This window comes from Cucumis sativus, chromosome 6 (genome assembly GCF_000004075.3).
Source record: "Cucumis sativus cultivar 9930 chromosome 6, Cucumber_9930_V3, whole genome shotgun sequence".
Taxonomy (NCBI): domain Eukaryota; kingdom Viridiplantae; phylum Streptophyta; class Magnoliopsida; order Cucurbitales; family Cucurbitaceae; genus Cucumis; species Cucumis sativus.
In genome coordinates, this window is record NC_026660.2 from 22,021,553 (window position 1) to 22,040,054 (window position 18,502).

At 30.8% G+C, this 18,502-nt stretch overlaps 2 protein-coding genes across 2 annotated transcripts; both read right to left on the reverse strand.

The window, feature by feature from the left end:
• Positions 1 to 8,710: 8,710 nt before the first annotated feature.
• On the reverse strand, positions 8,711 to 11,171 carry LOC101221211. The gene is made up of 3 exons (XM_004140124.3): positions 10,728 to 11,171; positions 9,388 to 9,495; positions 8,711 to 9,246 (listed from the first exon to the last, which is right to left on the reverse strand). Exons 1-3 carry the CDS (start codon positions 11,088 to 11,090, stop codon positions 8,929 to 8,931), a joined length of 789 nt encoding a protein of 262 aa, XP_004140172.1. The 5' UTR covers positions 11,091 to 11,171; the 3' UTR covers positions 8,711 to 8,928.
• A 3,127-nt stretch (positions 11,172 to 14,298) lies between these two features.
• LOC101221446 (probable receptor-like protein kinase At1g49730) lies at positions 14,299 to 18,138 on the reverse strand. The gene is made up of 7 exons (XM_004140125.3): positions 17,864 to 18,138; positions 16,803 to 17,055; positions 15,715 to 15,767; positions 15,560 to 15,627; positions 15,360 to 15,449; positions 15,191 to 15,260; positions 14,299 to 14,917 (listed from the first exon to the last, which is right to left on the reverse strand). Exons 1-7 carry the CDS (start codon positions 18,009 to 18,011, stop codon positions 14,613 to 14,615), a joined length of 987 nt encoding a protein of 328 aa, XP_004140173.1. The 5' UTR covers positions 18,012 to 18,138; the 3' UTR covers positions 14,299 to 14,612.
• Between the last annotated feature and the right edge of the window lie 364 nt (positions 18,139 to 18,502).

The following is an 18,502-nucleotide window of genomic DNA, read 5'->3' on the forward strand; positions in this document are numbered from 1 at the left end:
ATGCGAATTATGCGATATGATATGTGAATGTCTCTCTCTCCCTCTCTCTCTCTCTCGACGGTCCGGTTTAAGTGTGTACGGAAGATGAATTTTGAGTCGTCGGATCTAAGTTCTGACGGCGCATTGTAGAGACCGGCATTACCGGCTAATATGGGTTTAACTATAAACGGTGATTACCGGTTCAGATATCCCAATGGGTTCTTTTCATTTTCTGCATTTTAGAAAGAAAACGCGCGAGGTGGTGGCGCGTGGGTTGTACGTGGCGGTGATGGTAACGGCGGTGAGTGAGTGTTAAGTAGGAATGTAGGGATAGATGAATAATAATGGAATCATTAGCTCCGTACTAATACCTTTTTACTAACCACTTCTCAATTACTTCCCATCCTCATATCTCAGATTACATTTTCCCTTTTTTAATTCTCTAATTTTAAACTTATTTAATAATAATTTATATCACTCACCATAAATTTAAGTTTTATTTATTACACGTTAAGTTTAATTCAATGAACTAAAAGCTACGGTAACAGAAGCTTCAACTGCTCTTATATGGTCGTTTGAAATTTCCAATTTACCATAAATCTTATTGTATACTTCACTTGTTTATTTTTAATTTTGCGTGTTGTTTTAAGTTACTGTTGTCAGTGGTTCTTTACGGTATTGAAGCCTCGAATGTTGTAACAATAAAATAACAAAGATATCAAATTTAGGGTTGATTTTGTCTAGTTTTATTGAAACGGTGTTTTTTTAATTATATATGACCATAAACAACTCATCAGTGTGATTCGAATCTTGAGTTTATAAATAGGTTTCCTTTACTGTCAATCTTGACCTGTAGATAATAATTTCAAAACCTTTTTACTTGGATTGACTGATGTTTTCAATATGGGTTGATAATGTTTGATTTTGAATCCACTTGTTTAGTCATCAAACCACCAAACAAGTGAATAACAATGAAAATAGTTTTACCCAAAACCAAAATTGAGGATAGGAAAGTAATTAAAACAAGTAGTAAGATTTAGAGAAATTAAATAACATTTATAACATGTGTTGAAAAACTTAAAAGGTTGGAACATTATAGCTTATTTCTAGTTAGTATAACTTATAGTTATAGCTTTTAAGTTTCCTTTGTTATCAAAATGGCATTAAAATAAAAGGCAAAGGAAGAATGACGTTTGGGTGTGTGTTTGCACATGAGGTTGGAGCTGGCTGCCTTTTCTTCAATTTTATATATTTATATAATGTGATTTTTTTTCTTTTAATAATTTAACTTTTGTAGGCATTTAATAAAATAAGAATTTGTAGTTTTAAGTAGTAAGATATTTAGAAAATTAATTTATATTAATTAATGCCACGGTGTCAGTTTGGGAGTTTCCCATTGGTTGATGAAGAGATAATTCATTTAAATTAGATTCATCACAAACTCCAAAAGTAAAGCTGAATGAAATATTCTGTTTTTATTTTCAACTAAAACTAATTTATAATTCTTTAAATAATTATTTTAAAATTGACCAATGTGTGTGTGTATGTGTGTGTTTATATATATATATTATTTGAAAAACTTTATTTAAAAAAATATGTTATACTTTTATTTAATCATTTTTCTTTGGGAAATTACGTTAATAGACCTCATCCTACATTCATTTTATTGTAGGAGGAAACAACGAAGTGCTGGACGAGCACTGCGATGAATCATCGAACGCCAAAGCACTGAAAGAACACTTATAGAGGTCAAAATGGAGGAGGAGGGAACACCTAGAGACTCAAATCTAAACTCAAGTGTTCACCGCGACGAAGCATCAGACAAAGGAGGGAACGTCGACAAAGCATCAGACGGAGGAGGACGGCGCTGTGAGACAACGATGGACGGATGGAGATGTTTTACGAGGGTTTGAGAGAAGGCACGATGACAAATGTTTCACGAGGGTATCGTAAGAAGCTGGAAGGGGGAAATTTAGAATAAGGGTTTTTTTTAACAACACGAAAATTGTGTCAAGAACTATGCAAATCCCAAAGTAACGTTTTCTTTCATCAAAATTTTGCTTTTTTTTGAAGAAAAAAAATCAACTACACATTTTACTTCGTTCATACTTTATTTATAAATAGTGTTTGTTCCAAGAACATTTTCCTTGTAATTTAAAATGAACCAATTTTTTTCTCTGAAATGTAGTAAAATTTCATATTCTACCAATATCCTATAAACAACATACACCAAAAGTTTTAGTATAGGTTCAAGAGGTTGAGCTTTGAGCCTCCCCTCAACTTTGAAATCTTTTTAATACATATATGTAACTAAAATAATAGCAACAGTGGAAGCCTAGAGTTTAGTGGTATGTAGAACTATCTCTTCCAACCTCCTTCAAACTGATCATGTTCAAATCTCATTCCCCCTTCAACAAAAGTTTAGATCCACCATTAACGATAAACACCGAATAGTCTCTTAAAAGCAATATACACGAGAGAAACAATTACATATTTAGATAGTAATGCAACTTTGAATGTATCTTTTGTCCATAAGGTACTAAGAACATAGAAAGGAGTGTTTGAATAGGCCGGCACGAGAGAGAGAGAGAGAGAGAGAGAGAGAAATGGACATATAGTTATAAAAATATGAGAATTAAAAAGTTGATTGCATGCATTGTGCCACCACCATGTGTGTTCTTTATTCTGTTTAGATTAAATGTAAAGACTTTTTTTCAAAAGCAAAAATGACTTAAAAGTGATTCTTTTCTTTTCCCTATCACACTATGTTTGAATTCAATGCTTTCTTTCTAAAATTGGCTTTTTTCTTTCTTTCTCAATACTCTCTCTGCTAAACTAACTGATTTTTTCCCCAAAAACTATGATGAGGTTAGGAGTTGCTTTTTGAAATTAGTGCTTTTAATTAAAAGCACTTATTCTCTTTAAAATCACATTTAGAAAGTACTCTTTTTAGTATTTCTAGGTGTTTTCAAACCTTAGTTTAGGGTAGACGTAGTTAGTCGTTTATTTTTCTTCAATGTCGTCTCTCTCCTTTGTTTCAAGTCTTTAAAATGTTTTTTTTTCTCCTTAATTTGTTAATGAATTAATTACATGATAATAAGAAGAAGAAATGTGGAGTCTTTTGTGTATATCAGATTTTGAAAATTCCAATATTTGAATTGGTAATTTTGAAAAGTATGAATGTGTGTGGATACCTTGAAAAGTTCATTCAAAACCCCACTATATAAAGTTACAAAATAGTTAAATTTTCATTGGTGAGGTGTAATGTTTTGGAAATGAAATTGTGACTTTTTGTGGCAGAAAGGGCAGAAAATAGTTTTTTGAAAAAAGTTCAGAATTTCCATTAGGGATATACAAAAATTATTGAATGGATACCAAAACAAAAAGGTTAGTCAATGAAGTTGTTAGTTCATGTTTGAAGGTGTCATTAATTTATTTTTATCAACATTTAATGGCAATGTTCTTGGATGTTCAACATTCAAATCTTGGACTTTTTGTTGTTTTACCCTCTAGAAGTATATGTTGTTTTTGTTTATTACAACATCCAAATCTATAGGGTTTTGTTTAATTAATTAATACAATATTTCAAATATATATTATTATTTTTATACTATAACATGAGTCTTTCGGTTCTTCATGTGTACTTTACCTTAGCTTGTTGGTGTTTCGTGATACAATATTGTAGTTTGTTTTGTATGTTGCTTTAAGAAAACGATAGAAGAAAAGAATCGTGTTTGATAATTAATTCAACAATTCGTGAGCTAAAGTTCTCAAAGGGAGATAGAAGACGGACATTATATAGTGTGCTACTCCAAAACCTAGAGTCAATAAAAGACTATCGTGTTTTGTGATATGAAATGGAATTAAGAACCATTTTGAAATGAGAACCACTGATTTCCAATCACTAAACTCAACAAATCAATACGATTTCAACTCTAGGGATTGGATTAGGCGTGGATTGCTTTAAGATCAAAATCTTGAAACAAGAATAATAGGTTCTTTATCTCAATATTTAAAACACTCGGCAAATTAGGATGATCAATCCAATTTGAATGTTTTTTGAAATTTTAAGAAGTTTTAATATTAATCTAGAAAACAAGCACAAATGCTAAATTTGATTTATCCTAAAAATCGATTAAAACAACCTACTAGGCTTAAATAACCTCCCAACAAAACCCTAATGCATCGTTTAAAAAAAAACTAAATTAACTATACTTAAATGTCATAAAAACGATAAATATTGAAAAATGTTAAAATTACATCAAAATTATCAAATACACAATTTACTTAATAATTTGATGTCTCAACGGCTCATATCATGCTTGGTCATTATTGATCAAAGTATATCATACAACAGATTCTAAACATCTATGACAATGATTCAAGAACACGACTAAATTATTACGTCTCTATAGTGTCCAAGATCGAATGAATGAGATGGCACATTGCCAGCTCATGCAGCGATGACTTTCAATCATCTTAGAGGTAGTTTTGTTAAGATACCTTCTTCCTTCCTTTTCTCCAAAGAAGTCGATAAAGATTCTTTATTAGATAGCCTAATTGGTTCTCCTCTCTACAAATTTGAAGCTCGTGTACCGACTTTCTCTAGTTCATAATATCATCATCGTAAACAAATTAAAAGCAAATAGATGAAATTAGCCACCTAGAATTGGTAAAGTTAAATATAAAGAAAGAAAGAGGTTTAGGGAAAGTGAAAAGAAAGAGAGTGAATTTGGTAGTGAGTGTGGGGTAACATTTTGATAGCAAAGTATTTTCTTTTTCCATTATGTTGAGGGGACATTGTATGCCCTACAAACAACCCAACAAACACACAAACTCAAACTTTTATGCAAACTCAAAACATTCACCTTTTAACAATTCCAAAGTACACAAAGTATCTTTGTATGTATGTATAAATAAATTTTGGATTCTTTTTTTCTTCTTCTTCCCTTAGTTGGATGAGAAAAGTCATTTTCCCATTATGTTTTGTATTTTAAAAATGTGAGTTGAGTTTTTTTTTTATAAATGACTCTTTTTTAGAAACTCATAAGAGTTTTGACTCTAAACTTTTTTGTCTTTTGCCTAAGTTATCGTTTGAATGAAATTACTAAAAGAATCTCATTAATTAATTCACATTACTCTCGTTCAAATTTGATTTCCATCTTCCATTCTCTCAAAAGAAAAAAAGAAAAAAGAAACTTTGCTTTACTCCATTTTTTATTCCATGGGAGAACAGAGGAGAGAGATGGTGTAGAATAAAGAAATAATATTGGAGTGGCTTTTTGTAATTAAGGGAGAAAATCTAATCATTTTCCTAATTTAAGCCCAACTTTAAAAAATCATATATGTTTAGAATTGAAATTTTTGAATATAGCAAAATAAACCAAATATATCGGTGTCTATTACCGATAGAAGTTAAAATTTTGCTACATTTTGTAAATATTTTTAAAGCTCGGTCATTTACAATAATTTTTCTTTTTAAAAAATTTGGTCAAATTTCATTTTAATTATAAAAAAAAATATTATTTATAAATAGTGCCTACTAAAAATTATAAGTAGTAGGGTATTCTTAGTTTTTTTTGTTTTTTTCCTTTTTGAAACTTCTTAGAGTTGGTATTTACAACTCAAAATCAAGCAACGAAATTTCATTAGTAGAACAAATGCCCTTATACAAACAACAACAATCATAAGTTGAATAAACGCCCCAAATGATATTATCGACTTTTTAAAAAATATATTATTTTAATAAATAATAACAAAAATAGTGGAGTAAAAATATTTGATAAAAATATGTGTCAAAATCGTGGATCTAGTCCACGATTTCCACCCTACATGACACCACGTTTCACTCTTATTACTAGAGAAGAGAAAGGAAATTGTGATCCAAGTCCATGATTTTATTTTCTTTAGAACTTGAGGACCTAGTCCACCATTTTCATATAGGATATGTAAATTTTGTTACCAAATAAATTTTAAAGGTATAATTGGCTTACTGGTTTTTTGTGGTCAACATTGTAACTGCCTCATCTTACATATTGCTAAGCGTGTGTGTATATATATATATATGTAATGTAGTGTGATTAATAAATTTATTTATGATGTAATTGTCCACCTCTATTTTCAAACACTGCGTCCTATTTTTATCATTTATTTATATTAAAAATAAATTTGCTACATATCCTATTTTTGTAATTTTTTAAAACAACTATATTATATTTAGAATCAATTGTTGTTTTTTAAATTATTATTTTATACTAATATATAATTAAGGTCAATGGCAAGCATCAATATCTTTAAGTACGAGTCAAATCCCAAAAATTCCTTAGGGAAAGTATAAAAATATTATGATATGTAGGTTGAGATAGTCAAAGATTGAGGAATAGTTTGTCGTAATTTGTTTATTTGGAATAACGCAATCAAACCAACTTCACTTAATTTAATAGCCTTTGAAATGGAATAAAACTTATATTGCAATTTTGGACTAAACACTTGATTTGCCAACCATCAAAATTATCTATTAAGTACTTTAAATTTTGTGTAAATTGCAAAAAAAAAAAAAAAAAAAAAAAAAAAAAAAAAAATCCTCTAAAGTATGATTGGTGATGAAATTATATTGTAAATTCCAAATTTAAAATTAAACTCTCAAATTTATATTAATTATTTAAGTTATTTTAAAAATAAAAAATTATCGAACAAAATATTTAGGCTTCACAAAAAATAAATTTAATCTATTTTTAAAAGAAAAAAATTTGAAAAAATCTTTAATAATTCAATTTTTATGAATGTCGCAAACTTGAGGGTTCAAACTAACAAATCTGATGAATTCAAACTAAATCTATAAGTTTGAAAATCACATAATTGAATGAATAACTTGTTTTCTTATACCATCGATTTTATACTTTTACTTTGCTTTAGTCTTTTTTTATCTTTACGTTGTTTATAAATAAAGAATAAAATACTTTTACTTTGCTTTAGTCTTTTTTTATCTTTACGTTGTTTATAAATAAAGAATAAAAAGAAAGCTCAACAACTAAATAACACAATAACTAAAATTTAAAAATTTAAAATTTTCAAACTAAATAATTATAAACCAACAAAATTTCATCCCTACAAGTTAAATTCTATTTTAATCTCTAAACTTTGTGTTTTGTTCTATACTCGTCATTAAACTTTAATGCCTTTTTAGTTTTTAAACTTTTAAAAATAGCATATTTTGATATCTATAACCATTTTATCACAATGATGAAGAGACTTTCATATTTGGACGACTATAGTGCTAAATAAGATAATGGCTCTTAAAAAAATCTAAAAATTGAATGACAGATTGATGTTTATTCAAGAACTTTGTCTTCAAGATTTTAATTGCAACCATTTTAACACATTGATATTTTATTTTACTTTTTCAATTTATATGTTAAATGTAATTTCATCCACGTACAAATTGATCTGTGCCTCAACTTCTGATCTTTTGTGAGGGTGTTTTTTTTTATCACTTCCTCCCAAGTTATTCTACCATCTTCTTTCTTCTTTCTTTCTTTCTTTTTTTTTTGAGGTGGTGGTTTGGAATTCATTTTATTTGCAATTTCGTATGTATGATTTATTTTATATAAATTCACCTATCAATTCCTTTTTTTTTCTTTTAATTTTTCATGACGTATGCTATATTATTTTTTATAACAAATTTTACCAAGGTATGTTGGAGAAGTTGAGAGTCCACATTGAAAAAACCAATGAGACTCATACTCCATATAAAATAGATGAGTTATTCATCTACTATCAAATTTAACCGGGTCAGTTACTATAATATATCTAAAATTTATTAAACACTATTTATGTCCTTTCACAATCACAACTTATTATTCTAAAAGCACAATTATCATAGACTATTCTATAAACTACAAAAATCCTAAACAACTTTGTGCTCATTATATATATATATATATCCCTAACCAATTGAGTGAAAAAAATGTTTTCTAGTTTTTCCCTCTAAACTTAAGTACTTAAGTTCAAGCTCTACCTCAAAACTTTTGAATTCGCCGCTGAGGTTAGAGGTGTACTAAGAGATAGACTAGGGAAGAAAAGAAAAAGTAAACTGACATAGCCTTCAAAACCCAATTATCTTAATGTATATTTTCAAATTTCAATATAATTTTGAATCCAAAGGTAAAAAAAGGATGGCAAAAGAGAAAAAATTGGAAATCGTCTCAGGACGAGGAAATGTAAAGTAAAATGTACACAAATACCAACTTTTAGTTATTTTTGCAAAAGTCCACTGTTATTTAAGAATACGACTCAAACATTTCTTTTGAAAAGTCTCAAAATCAATTTATTTTGGTCTCAACTTGCATTTTTATAAATCACTCTCAAATTCAATATCAAATACATCATAAATACTACGAGAACTCGATTTTGAATTCAATTTCTTAGTCCAGATTAAATAAACAAAAACTATTATTTTCTTTGTTCTCAAAATTTTAATTGACTTTTAAAAAAGAACTCCTAATAAAACCAAATTTCAAAAACTACGACGTGGTTTGGTAACCATTTAGTTTTTTGTTCTAGTTTCATCAGTGTTTTAAAAAATCAAGAAGAAATAGGCTTAATTTAAAAATAAAAAAAAAATCCTTACCAAACGGGGCCTAGATGAATATCAAAGAGGTTCTCAATGGCCCCTTTCAAGGAAAAAAAATCTAACAAAACATAATCAGTTGAGGTAAGAAGAATAGGGGGGTTAAGAAAAAAAACCTATAATATTAACTAACTATCCAGTTAAGCCTATTCTTCTAACATCATTAGTTCAAAGAGATTTTCAAATGGGATGTCCTATACAAAGGAAAAGGGAGCCAAAAAGGATGTATAACAAAGCCAAGAAAGGAGACCATGATAAACAGTATAATGTATAGAAGTTATAAATCAACAGACCTTGAGAGTAGTATGATGAATAAGTAATTAGAAGAACCTGTTGTACTGGCCAGTAAGAGAATCCCTGAGATTTGAATACACATTGTAGAGGGAATATTGTCGAAGATTTTTTACTTCATACCAGGAGTTCAGTGCTGAAAGATGCTTATCCGTGCCTGAAAACGTAAGCTGTATTCCCAGACTACAATCCACATTGCCCCCTCGGTTTCTACAACTCGATGTTCTGATCGCACAATCCTGATTATTAAGGCAGACATAACTAGATCTCGACTTACCTGAGCATGAAGCACATCCATCTCGTTTCCAGTACAAGTTCTGCAGCCTGCCCTTTTGAAACTCAAGTACCTGCTCCCACCAAATTCCATTTCATTCATCATAATGTTTAATTTTTTTTTAGTAGGAATTCGTCACAGATTGGTTTGATTGCTAACAAAACCTACAACTTGTCTAGTATCTACTTTACAGTTACCAAATTTTGAACCTTACCAAGGTGAAACTCGTCACTATGAATGTGCTATTAGCAACAAATGCAGGCTGAGACCTTGCAGCGTACTTTCTTCCAGCAAAAGCCACCATGTAACCACCAAAAGCATCCTGAAAATTGCAAGGCATTAAGCATTATGGCCATTTCTACTAATTATAGTGGTGTTGCATTAAGAAGCAGGGAATTCTTTTGAAACAACTAGGCATGCGTACAAGTAGGGATCAGCATTTAACAACACTATAAGAAACCTCCTTCCCCTCTTTTTTATATCAATAGGTGTTTGAGTCACTTCTATGCACCTTGATGTTAGGAAAACTTGTAAAATATTAAATCTTAAGTTAAGTGGCTAACATAAAAACTTCCATTCCTAAGTAATAAAATGTCATTGCACGATCTTGGTCATCGCACTTCAATAACTCTGAGAAATTGCAATTGCAACCTGAGGGGAATTGATATAGAATGAATTCATTGGTTATGAATATAACCGTAAATTTTCGTCATTCAATAAATGCCACATGAAGAGTACCATAACTCATTATCTATTTTCCACAATGGACATTGGACATATTTTGTCAAATGAGATACTACATTCATGGACAAGATTCAATGGCATAGATTGTAAGGTTATAACCGAGTAAGAGATGGAACCAAGAATGAAGACCATGAAGATGACATCTATCCAATTTTCTCCACGAACACATCTAATTAAACAATATTTTAAATTCAAACCAAGTAAGAGAAGGAAGCGATAATGAAGAACAAGTAGACTATCAATCTAGTTTCATTCACTAAAGTCTACTACATTTCGTCAAACAAGATTTCAAACTCAAAAGTCATACCAAGCAATCTGTTAGTAAGAAACAGTACACTATGGCATAATATTGCTAAAATTACAACCAAGTGATGTATGATTTCACGAGAGCGCCATCCAATCCAGGGAATAAAGTAACATCAAGAATCCATAATGCTAAGGCACATAATCATTTATCTATTTACTGTACTTATTAGTAGTACCATTAGTAACTTTACTTGTTCATCTTAACTTACCATTATTAGAGTTAGTTTAGTAACTAATCCTCGGCTAATTAGTTGTATATTTAAGAGGCTTATCTACCTCACCTCTATTGTGTAATTTCAAGTTCTTCACCAACAAATATACTGAAAACCATTCATTTCTCTCAATCTTCTTTTTAAAAAAAACGTAAAAACAACAACATAACCTAATTCTACCAACTTCTACAAATGAAAAGAAAAAACATCGACTAAATTAGAAACTAAACAACACTGATCTGTACAAGTATCGGAAACAATCAAACACATAAAATCAAGATCGAGTTAGTACCGGAAAGAAATCGGAAGTATTGATGGAGAGAAGTGAGATCTGGTCTACTCTAGGTCGAAAAACTGCGAGCTGTGAGTTAAGCGAAGCAAGAGAAAGACGACGGTCACAGGGAGAGAGCTGATGAGACTGGTTAGCGAAGAATGAGTCTCGGGAAGAGAATGCGATTCCGAAGGTGAATCCATCGGATCTCTGAATCTTAGTATCCGCACAAGGTTGGTATACATTGTTGGTATTTGCAGCTTCAGAGTGAACAACAACTATCAGCGCCATTAGCAACAGCAGAAGCTTCTTCGGCAGTGTTGCGAAGAGTCTCACCGTCGCCATTATTGGAAGCTTTTCGGAGGCCCTTAGAAGAGGAATCATAAGGAAAGGATTGAAAGAAGTGAAGTGGAAGCTTAAAGGATTTGAAAAACAAACTGTGTAAGTAATGTGGATTACTATTAATAACAATTAAACAAGCGTCAACACCGCCAAATCTATGTCGAGGGGGGAAATTACGGAAACCTTCCTTTTTATTATTTTAAATTTCCCTCTAAATATAATTAAATCGTCTCGGTTTCGTAAATTTTACCATTACACTATCTTCTCGTATTAGTATTGTTTAGTTTTCTTTATATATATTATATTCTCGATGATTCGTTACGCCTTGCTAATTTCTTTAAATATAATAAAACGTTAATTACACTGTTTTCAAATGTCAATACTAACCAATTAAAAAGTTGATGGTTGCTCAAACTATATCAAACGTCTAACAAAATATTTCATGCGACAATTTAAAGAATAATTATTAAATATATAGCAACATTTAAAAAATTATAAATATAGCAAAATTTATCAATTATAAATATATTTTTAAATATATTGTTACATACGTAATTATAATTATTTTGAATATAATTGTTATATTTACAATTATCTTTTTTGTATTATTTTATGTGGTTGGAAATGACGTGTGAGCCTAAGCCTATAAGCGAATATGATAAAAATACACATTTTTGTTCCAAATTGAAAATTTTATAAGAGGTGAGAGGATATAAATACTAAAGAACTTTAAATGTAAAACAAAGTACGTTGATGATGATAGCATAATCTATCACCACATTTCATCCCTATATATTGATATTTTTATTCAACATTTTGATCTTATGTATGAAAACATTGTTGTAACTAGAGATTAGATGCAACTTAGTTTTACCTAATTATTGTTGATTGAGAAATGGTTAGAAGTAACCTAAAAGTTAGCTTTATAAAAAAGTTGCATGCTTTGTAGAAAGTGATTTCCTAAGTAACTTTTTTCTTTAGAGTGATTCTCTTTTTTGCTTTGTATTACAAAAAGCATCCATACCTATAAAATTTCTCCCTCCTTTCTCATCCCTATCCTCTTTTGTATCTTCTTCTTATCTTTATCTTCTTTGATTACCTTTTGTCTTCGCGTATTTCTCCTCTCTCATCCAATATAGCTCGAGTATACAACTCAAAATGTCAATATATATATATATATACGTGTATGTATATTTAAATTATACTACTACGTATCTTGTTGTACTAGAAAGTTTGTTTAGATTCCTAAACTTTTAAATATAGTTTACTTTTTGTGATTATCTTTATGATTGTACTAACTCATTGATGGAATGATGATTTGATTTCTATATTTGGATGACTATGTTATAGATTCATCGTATTAATTAAGTTGACTAATTGTGATAATATTTATCTGCAATTTCGTAGAGTTTATTTTTTACACGAGTTGTTCTTAATTTTATTTCACTTTGTCATGAATGCTAATACCAATACGTGAGTTTTATGTCAACATGAGTTTAGCTCAACCAACACATGTATGTACTAAATGTCAGTAAGTCTTATGTTCGAATCTCCTCACCCCCAAGTTGTATTACAATACATTTTCAAAATATACATGTGTATGTGTGTGAGAGAGTTCAGTTTTATTGTATTACTTTCAATGTTCTTATGATTTGCTTCAGATTCCAATTTAAAAATTAAAAATAAAGGGTGTGGGAGCCGTGGAGGGACGTGAGAGAGTTGAGTTTTAGAGAAAAAAAATGAATAGCAAGATTTTTTGTTGTCATTTATCGATTTAATTAATAAGATAAATATAAATCTGGTTATCAAAATATTGAAAGACACCGTATCATTTTTTCATTCCATTAAGGAGGTTAACGAAATACTATCAACAATTACCAAAGTAAGCTCATTTTAAAAGTCTACAAGTTTTTAAAAAGGTTTAACAACCAAAATAGATCAAGATACAACGTTTGGAAACCAAAATAGGAATTTAAGTAATTATAGCGAATAATAGTTTGATGAATAATAATTAAATATATAGTAACATTTTTTAAAAATTATAAATATAGAAAAATCTGAATACTCTTAGTTTCTTATGGTCGTGATAAACTTCTATCACCAACAAACTTTTGTGGTCTATCAGTGATATACCAATGTAGAATAATTTTAAATCTACTGCTACATTGCAAACTATCAGTAATGATGTAAACCTTTTTAGGTTGTTTTGTCTTGACTTTTGAAAACATTTTTTTCAAATGACTATAAAACAAAGAAACCCTCGTAAACATTAAAGGAACATTAAATATATAATTGCAAATATAGCAATAAGATTCAAAATAATTAAGTATATAACAACATTTTTTTAAAAATTGCAAAGATAACAAAACGTTCAAAATCTATCCCTAATAGATAATGTTACAAATATTGATAAATATTTTATTAATACATTATAGAAGTCTATCACCAATAGATTTTGAAAAATTGCATCGAATGATAAGAACAATAGAAAAGAAAAAAAAAGCTCATGACATTTTTTTTTTTTTGCATATTGCGAATATAGAAAAATTAGTGATATCAAACGGCTATTAGACGGTAATCATAGTATACTATCATATGGTAATCATAGAGTTATCGACAGTTAAATTTAATATTTTTGTAATTTAGAAAATGTAATCACATGTACTATATTATCATAATTGTTTTTTTTTTACTATTTTTCCAAGGACCCATAGATTTTACTATATAAATATTTCTAATTACTTAATTATTATTCATAAAATCACCCTATATTGTAATTATCCAATACTTAAATGTATAAAATAAAATTCACACAAGGCACTATTGACAACTTTAAAGCCAACATAAAAAAGTTTGAACTATAAAAATTGCTCTTCAACGTCGTACTTTAGGCCAAAAACACCTTTAAATTTTAAAAGCTTTCCTAACTTTCAAAATAGTTTAAAACTACTCTTAGGGACAGTTTGTTCCTTGGGAATGTAAATAACTTAAATAATTGTGTATATATATATATATATAATCATAGATCCAACATCTTTGAATGAGCATGTTTACTCAAATAATATTTTGATTATTGTATGTGAAACAAAATCATAGATGTCCATCATCTTTTAGATTAAAGCATTTAATTATTGTGCATGTAGAAATAGAATCATGGATGTAACTATTAATCCAAAGTAGGGTGCAAATTGCTATGTAAGTTTAGCAAAATATGTTTAGAAAAGTAAAGAAAAAAGAAAAAAGATATATATTTGTCATATAGAAATAGCTGTAAATGAAATAAACAATCTAATATGTACTTCCAATGTCTATTACAAGAATATGATGTGAATAGATCACAAAAATGCAGCTCAAAAAAACAAAAAAAGAAGAAAAAAAGTAACCATATGCGAGCTTATGAAGGTATTAGAAGAACAAACAATACAATTTTTTTTTCTTTTTCCTAATGAAGCAATTTAATTTACGTTGATATAAAAAAGAAAGTCTTGAATGAAACCGAAAAAAGAAAGAAGAAGAAGAAGAAGAAGAAGAAATTTTGGGAATAGAGTGGTGAAAGAAACAACGCTAGTAGCTAGACAAATCTACTTTACTCTGCAGATACCGGAAAATCTGAGCAATCGAGAATCTTGGCTTTTCTCTTGACTTTATACACAATTTTGCTACTGATAGAAGGTTCCTCACATCTTTGTAGTCGAAACTATTCCCGAGATCAGGATCGATCATCTTGTTCATTGATCTTGCAAAATTTGTCCCTTGGATCCACTTGATTAGATCAGCCCCTGTTCCATCTGATGATTGTCCAGTTATCAGTTCCAGGATCAACACTCCAAGTTGGTAAATGATGTTTCCGCTTTTTTCATCCACAAAATCTGGAAAAATCAAAAGGATGTCACATTTCTCTTCTTTTTTGATTGATACCCTATGTTATCTAACATAGGGTATTGGAGCAACTAAAGTCCAAAGCGATATTCGTTCCAATGAGAAAGAAATTATGATCCAATTAAGAATAGTGAACCCAAAAGATGAACCTAACATTTCATTTATTGGCAATTGGTTTTGAAATAAACCTAAAGTTAAATATGAAGAGAATGACACTACACATTTTTAGCACTATATTGCAACTCTGTGTTGAGAAAACTAACCATCTGACTTTGTTGCATCTGAATAGCCAGTGATGTTTACGGGGGAGCATAGAAAGCCAACATCAGATATCTAAGCAGGTAAAAGGAAGGATTTAACATAAAATGCTTGAGTTCTACTTTGCTTTTATGGAAATTTGAGCAAGGAGACTCGAAAAGATTGATTCAGTACCTTTGCAGTGAAATTTTCGTCTAGCATAATAGTGCTTGAGCTAATTGATACGTGACACATCGGGGGATGGGTGAAAAGAAGCAAGTATTCCTGCATCAACGATAATTTAACAATGGATGCTTTAAGCCCTTTGTTGAACGTGTTTTTTGAGTGGAGGTCTTGGGAACTTGTGATAATATTGTTAAGGTTAGAGAACTCACCAGTGCAGCAGCCACACCTGCGGCTATCTGTAGCCTCATCCTCCAATTCAAGGGAGTCCTGAGAGGATCTGCCACAGAAGGACCATTGTGATTCAATCATATATGACAGACATACAGAGAGCAATTCATTTAAATAACACGGTTCTTGATGATACCATTAAGAAGATCCCTCAAGCTTCCATTTCCAATCTCGTCAAACACGAGCAATCTGCGTAGAATCAAAGGAGATTGGTATATTAGATGACATAAACTTATCAATGGACAAAATAGTCATTCGATAAAGTTGCTTTAACATTGTTTTCTTGTATACAAATCTATGCAGGGGCTTTCTGATTATATATGAACTTCTATTTGAGCCTTCGAAAAGTTTTCAACTGGGGTTTGGCTCTTCTTCCTAATGATCAGACTTCACAATTGATCTACCCCACACACCCGATCTCATTCCAAAACCTATATTCAAGTTCTTTCCCTCGATCAAAATATGTCAACGTGTTAACCAAATAGTCAACTGGTTAAGGCATACATACTTAACCAAAAAGTTAGAGGTTTGAAACTCCATGCCCACTTGTTTAACTTAAAAAATACACCAACGTGTTATTCAAATAATCCAACCATTTGAATGATAGATTTATGTCATTCATGCTTATTCTACTCAATTCCACTCAAGCATGCATGATGTGATATGAAAGAAACGGGAAAACAAATATGTGCAAGAGTGTTGAGATAATTAGGCATCTCACACATTTTTTGCTGCATCAGGAAAAGTGATACTATATTTGACATTTCTACCCAACCTTTATATTCTCAGGAACGCAATGCGAGTTGACAATTCACAGTATACACTCGAACAGTTGCATAGAATTTGAAGCCCCAATAGGATCCTAGGACTAGCTCAAGTCAGAGTATAGCTCAACTATATGAACCACTTGATGGCGAATGGAGCAATATCCACTACTGCACATTCCCTCTTTTGTTTTTTTTACAGTATCATGTTTTTCATACTGTGCATGTTGGGAGTTAGGAGAAGTTCTCTGACAAATAAAGCTGGAGTCAAGACTAAACTCATTCAATATCATCATATCATCATGCACAAGGAAGATAGGGGGAGGTTTCACCTTTCTCTAAAGGGCCTAATGTGCATAAAGGGTTCAAAACACAATTTTTTCTCCCAAAGCTAGGTTAAATGCAAGTAACTTCTACAATTGCGGGGGGAAATTACGATTTAAAATAAGAGTCATCAAACCTCTTATGGCCTGCCGTGGAGAAGCCTCGCAGTGTAAGAAGATGGCGATGGTGCAAGCGTCCAAGGAGCTGAACTTCCGTATAAAAAAGATTGTCATTCAAAGCTCTCTGTTCTTTTACCAATGCAACTCTGCCATCTTGAAATTTAGCATTATAAGCAGCACTCCGAGGATTGGTGTACACGACTCTATTGAACCCACCAGTTGCCCTTTTTATTTCCTTGTAGGAAAAACGCCTCACGTATAATATGGGCACTAAAACAGAAAGTCAATTGAGTTATATTAGATTAGGTACTTGTTTTTGTTTCCATACAAACAAGAGCAAAATAACTCCATTCCAGGACACAGATGATGTGATCTAAAGCAGTAGGAATTTAGAGCATTGGGAAAAGAGAAAAAAAAAACAGAAACAGAAACAGACAAACAAATCATCACAAAATCATAAAAAGAAAAACTCCTGACGTATATCCATAATGCTACTTAGTGAATGATTAGGTATGATAAGACACAATTCAACTAGATTAGTTGGCATTAATAATTAACATAAACAAGAGCCGCTCGTCAACGCCGCCTTTAGCCAACTCACTCCTCCAATCGGACAAAAATTAGAAAACGAGGCGTTGAAATTCGAGAAGTTCAAGACATTATGAGATCAGTAAGGAAAATGCGTTCTTAACCAATTTATACGGTCAGTGCAGCAAAATTAAAGCAGTAAACAATCCTTAGCAATTTTACTTGTAAAATTCAGCTCCACATCACGTTTAAGAACGCATGAGGAGATGATTAAACTAAAGGTAAAGAAAATCCCATACACAAGAATTCAATCCATTTAAAACGTCGAATTCCTCAAAGGAAATGCGTCCTCAAGCAATTTAAACGATCAATGCAGCAAAATTAAAGCAGTAAAGAATTTTGTAGCAAGTATAGTAGTAAAATTGAGGTCCACATCACATTAACAGCGAAGGCATGAAGAAAGAAGCGTGATTATTAAAAATTGAAGCAGAAGCATGAAGAATTGTTTGGAAATGTGGGTAAAATTGAAGAAATTGAAGATGAGTAGTACCAGAACGAGATCGGTGAAACCAAGCGAGGAGACGATGCCTGAACCTGTGAATCCAGGGATCCATGGGACAGGCAAAAGAGAGAAGCCTGGCGGGGGGGAATTCAATAAAGATGAAACTTCTTCTCCGGCATAATGAAGATTGCCACATTCCATTTTGTCGTGGGAGTTTCTCTTATAGACGGTTGGGCAAATTGCACGCTTTATCGCCTGACCTGGGCATTAACAGAAAAAATAGAAAATCCCTTCTGTCTCTTTTCTAACTTTATATTTTGCGCACAACTTTTCCCTTCCCCTAAACTCTCTATTAATAGTCATTTATTTCTTGCTTTTTTTAAATATATATTTATAACTAAATTTTCTCATTTTTTTTACAACAGTAAAAAAACGATAAAATATTTATAAAATATAACAAAATTTTAGACATTGACGGAGTTTAGAAACTGATACAACTTCTATCGATGCTGAGGATAATAGACCAAAAAACCAAGCCGCCCGACCAAACCGAAGTCAGTTGGTGGAAAAATGAGAGGGATCCGTTCTGAAAAGTTTCAAATAAAAAATTTTCAAAAAATATTTTCAAATGTGGACAAAAATCGATTGACTGATCAATCCTTACTCATCGATGTCGAGGTCGGTTCG

What these genes read in the sequence shown, in the direction of transcription:
- LOC101221211 (XM_004140124.3), bottom strand. Translation starts at nt 11,090, where the DNA reads ATGATTCCTCTTCTAAGGGCCTCCGAAAAGCTTCCAATAATGGCGACG. An exon ending in ATACTTCCGATTTCTTTCCG is followed by an intron (nt 9,496 to 10,727) that starts GTACTAACTCGA and finishes TGCAATTTTCAG; the next exon opens with GATGCTTTTGGTGGTTACAT. An exon ending in TAGTGACGAGTTTCACCTTG is followed by an intron (nt 9,247 to 9,387) that starts GTAAGGTTCAAA and finishes TGGTGGGAGCAG; the next exon opens with GTACTTGAGTTTCAAAAGGG.
- LOC101221446 (XM_004140125.3), bottom strand. Translation starts at nt 18,011, where the DNA reads ATGTGGCAATCTTCATTATGCCGGAGAAGAAGTTTCATCTTTATTGAA. An exon ending in TCCACGGCAGGCCATAAGAG is followed by an intron (nt 15,768 to 16,802) that starts GTTTGATGACTC and finishes GATTCTACGCAG; the next exon opens with ATTGCTCGTGTTTGACGAGA. An exon ending in AGATGCAACAAAGTCAGATG is followed by an intron (nt 14,918 to 15,190) that starts GTTAGTTTTCTC and finishes TGATTTTTCCAG; the next exon opens with ATTTTGTGGATGAAAAAAGC.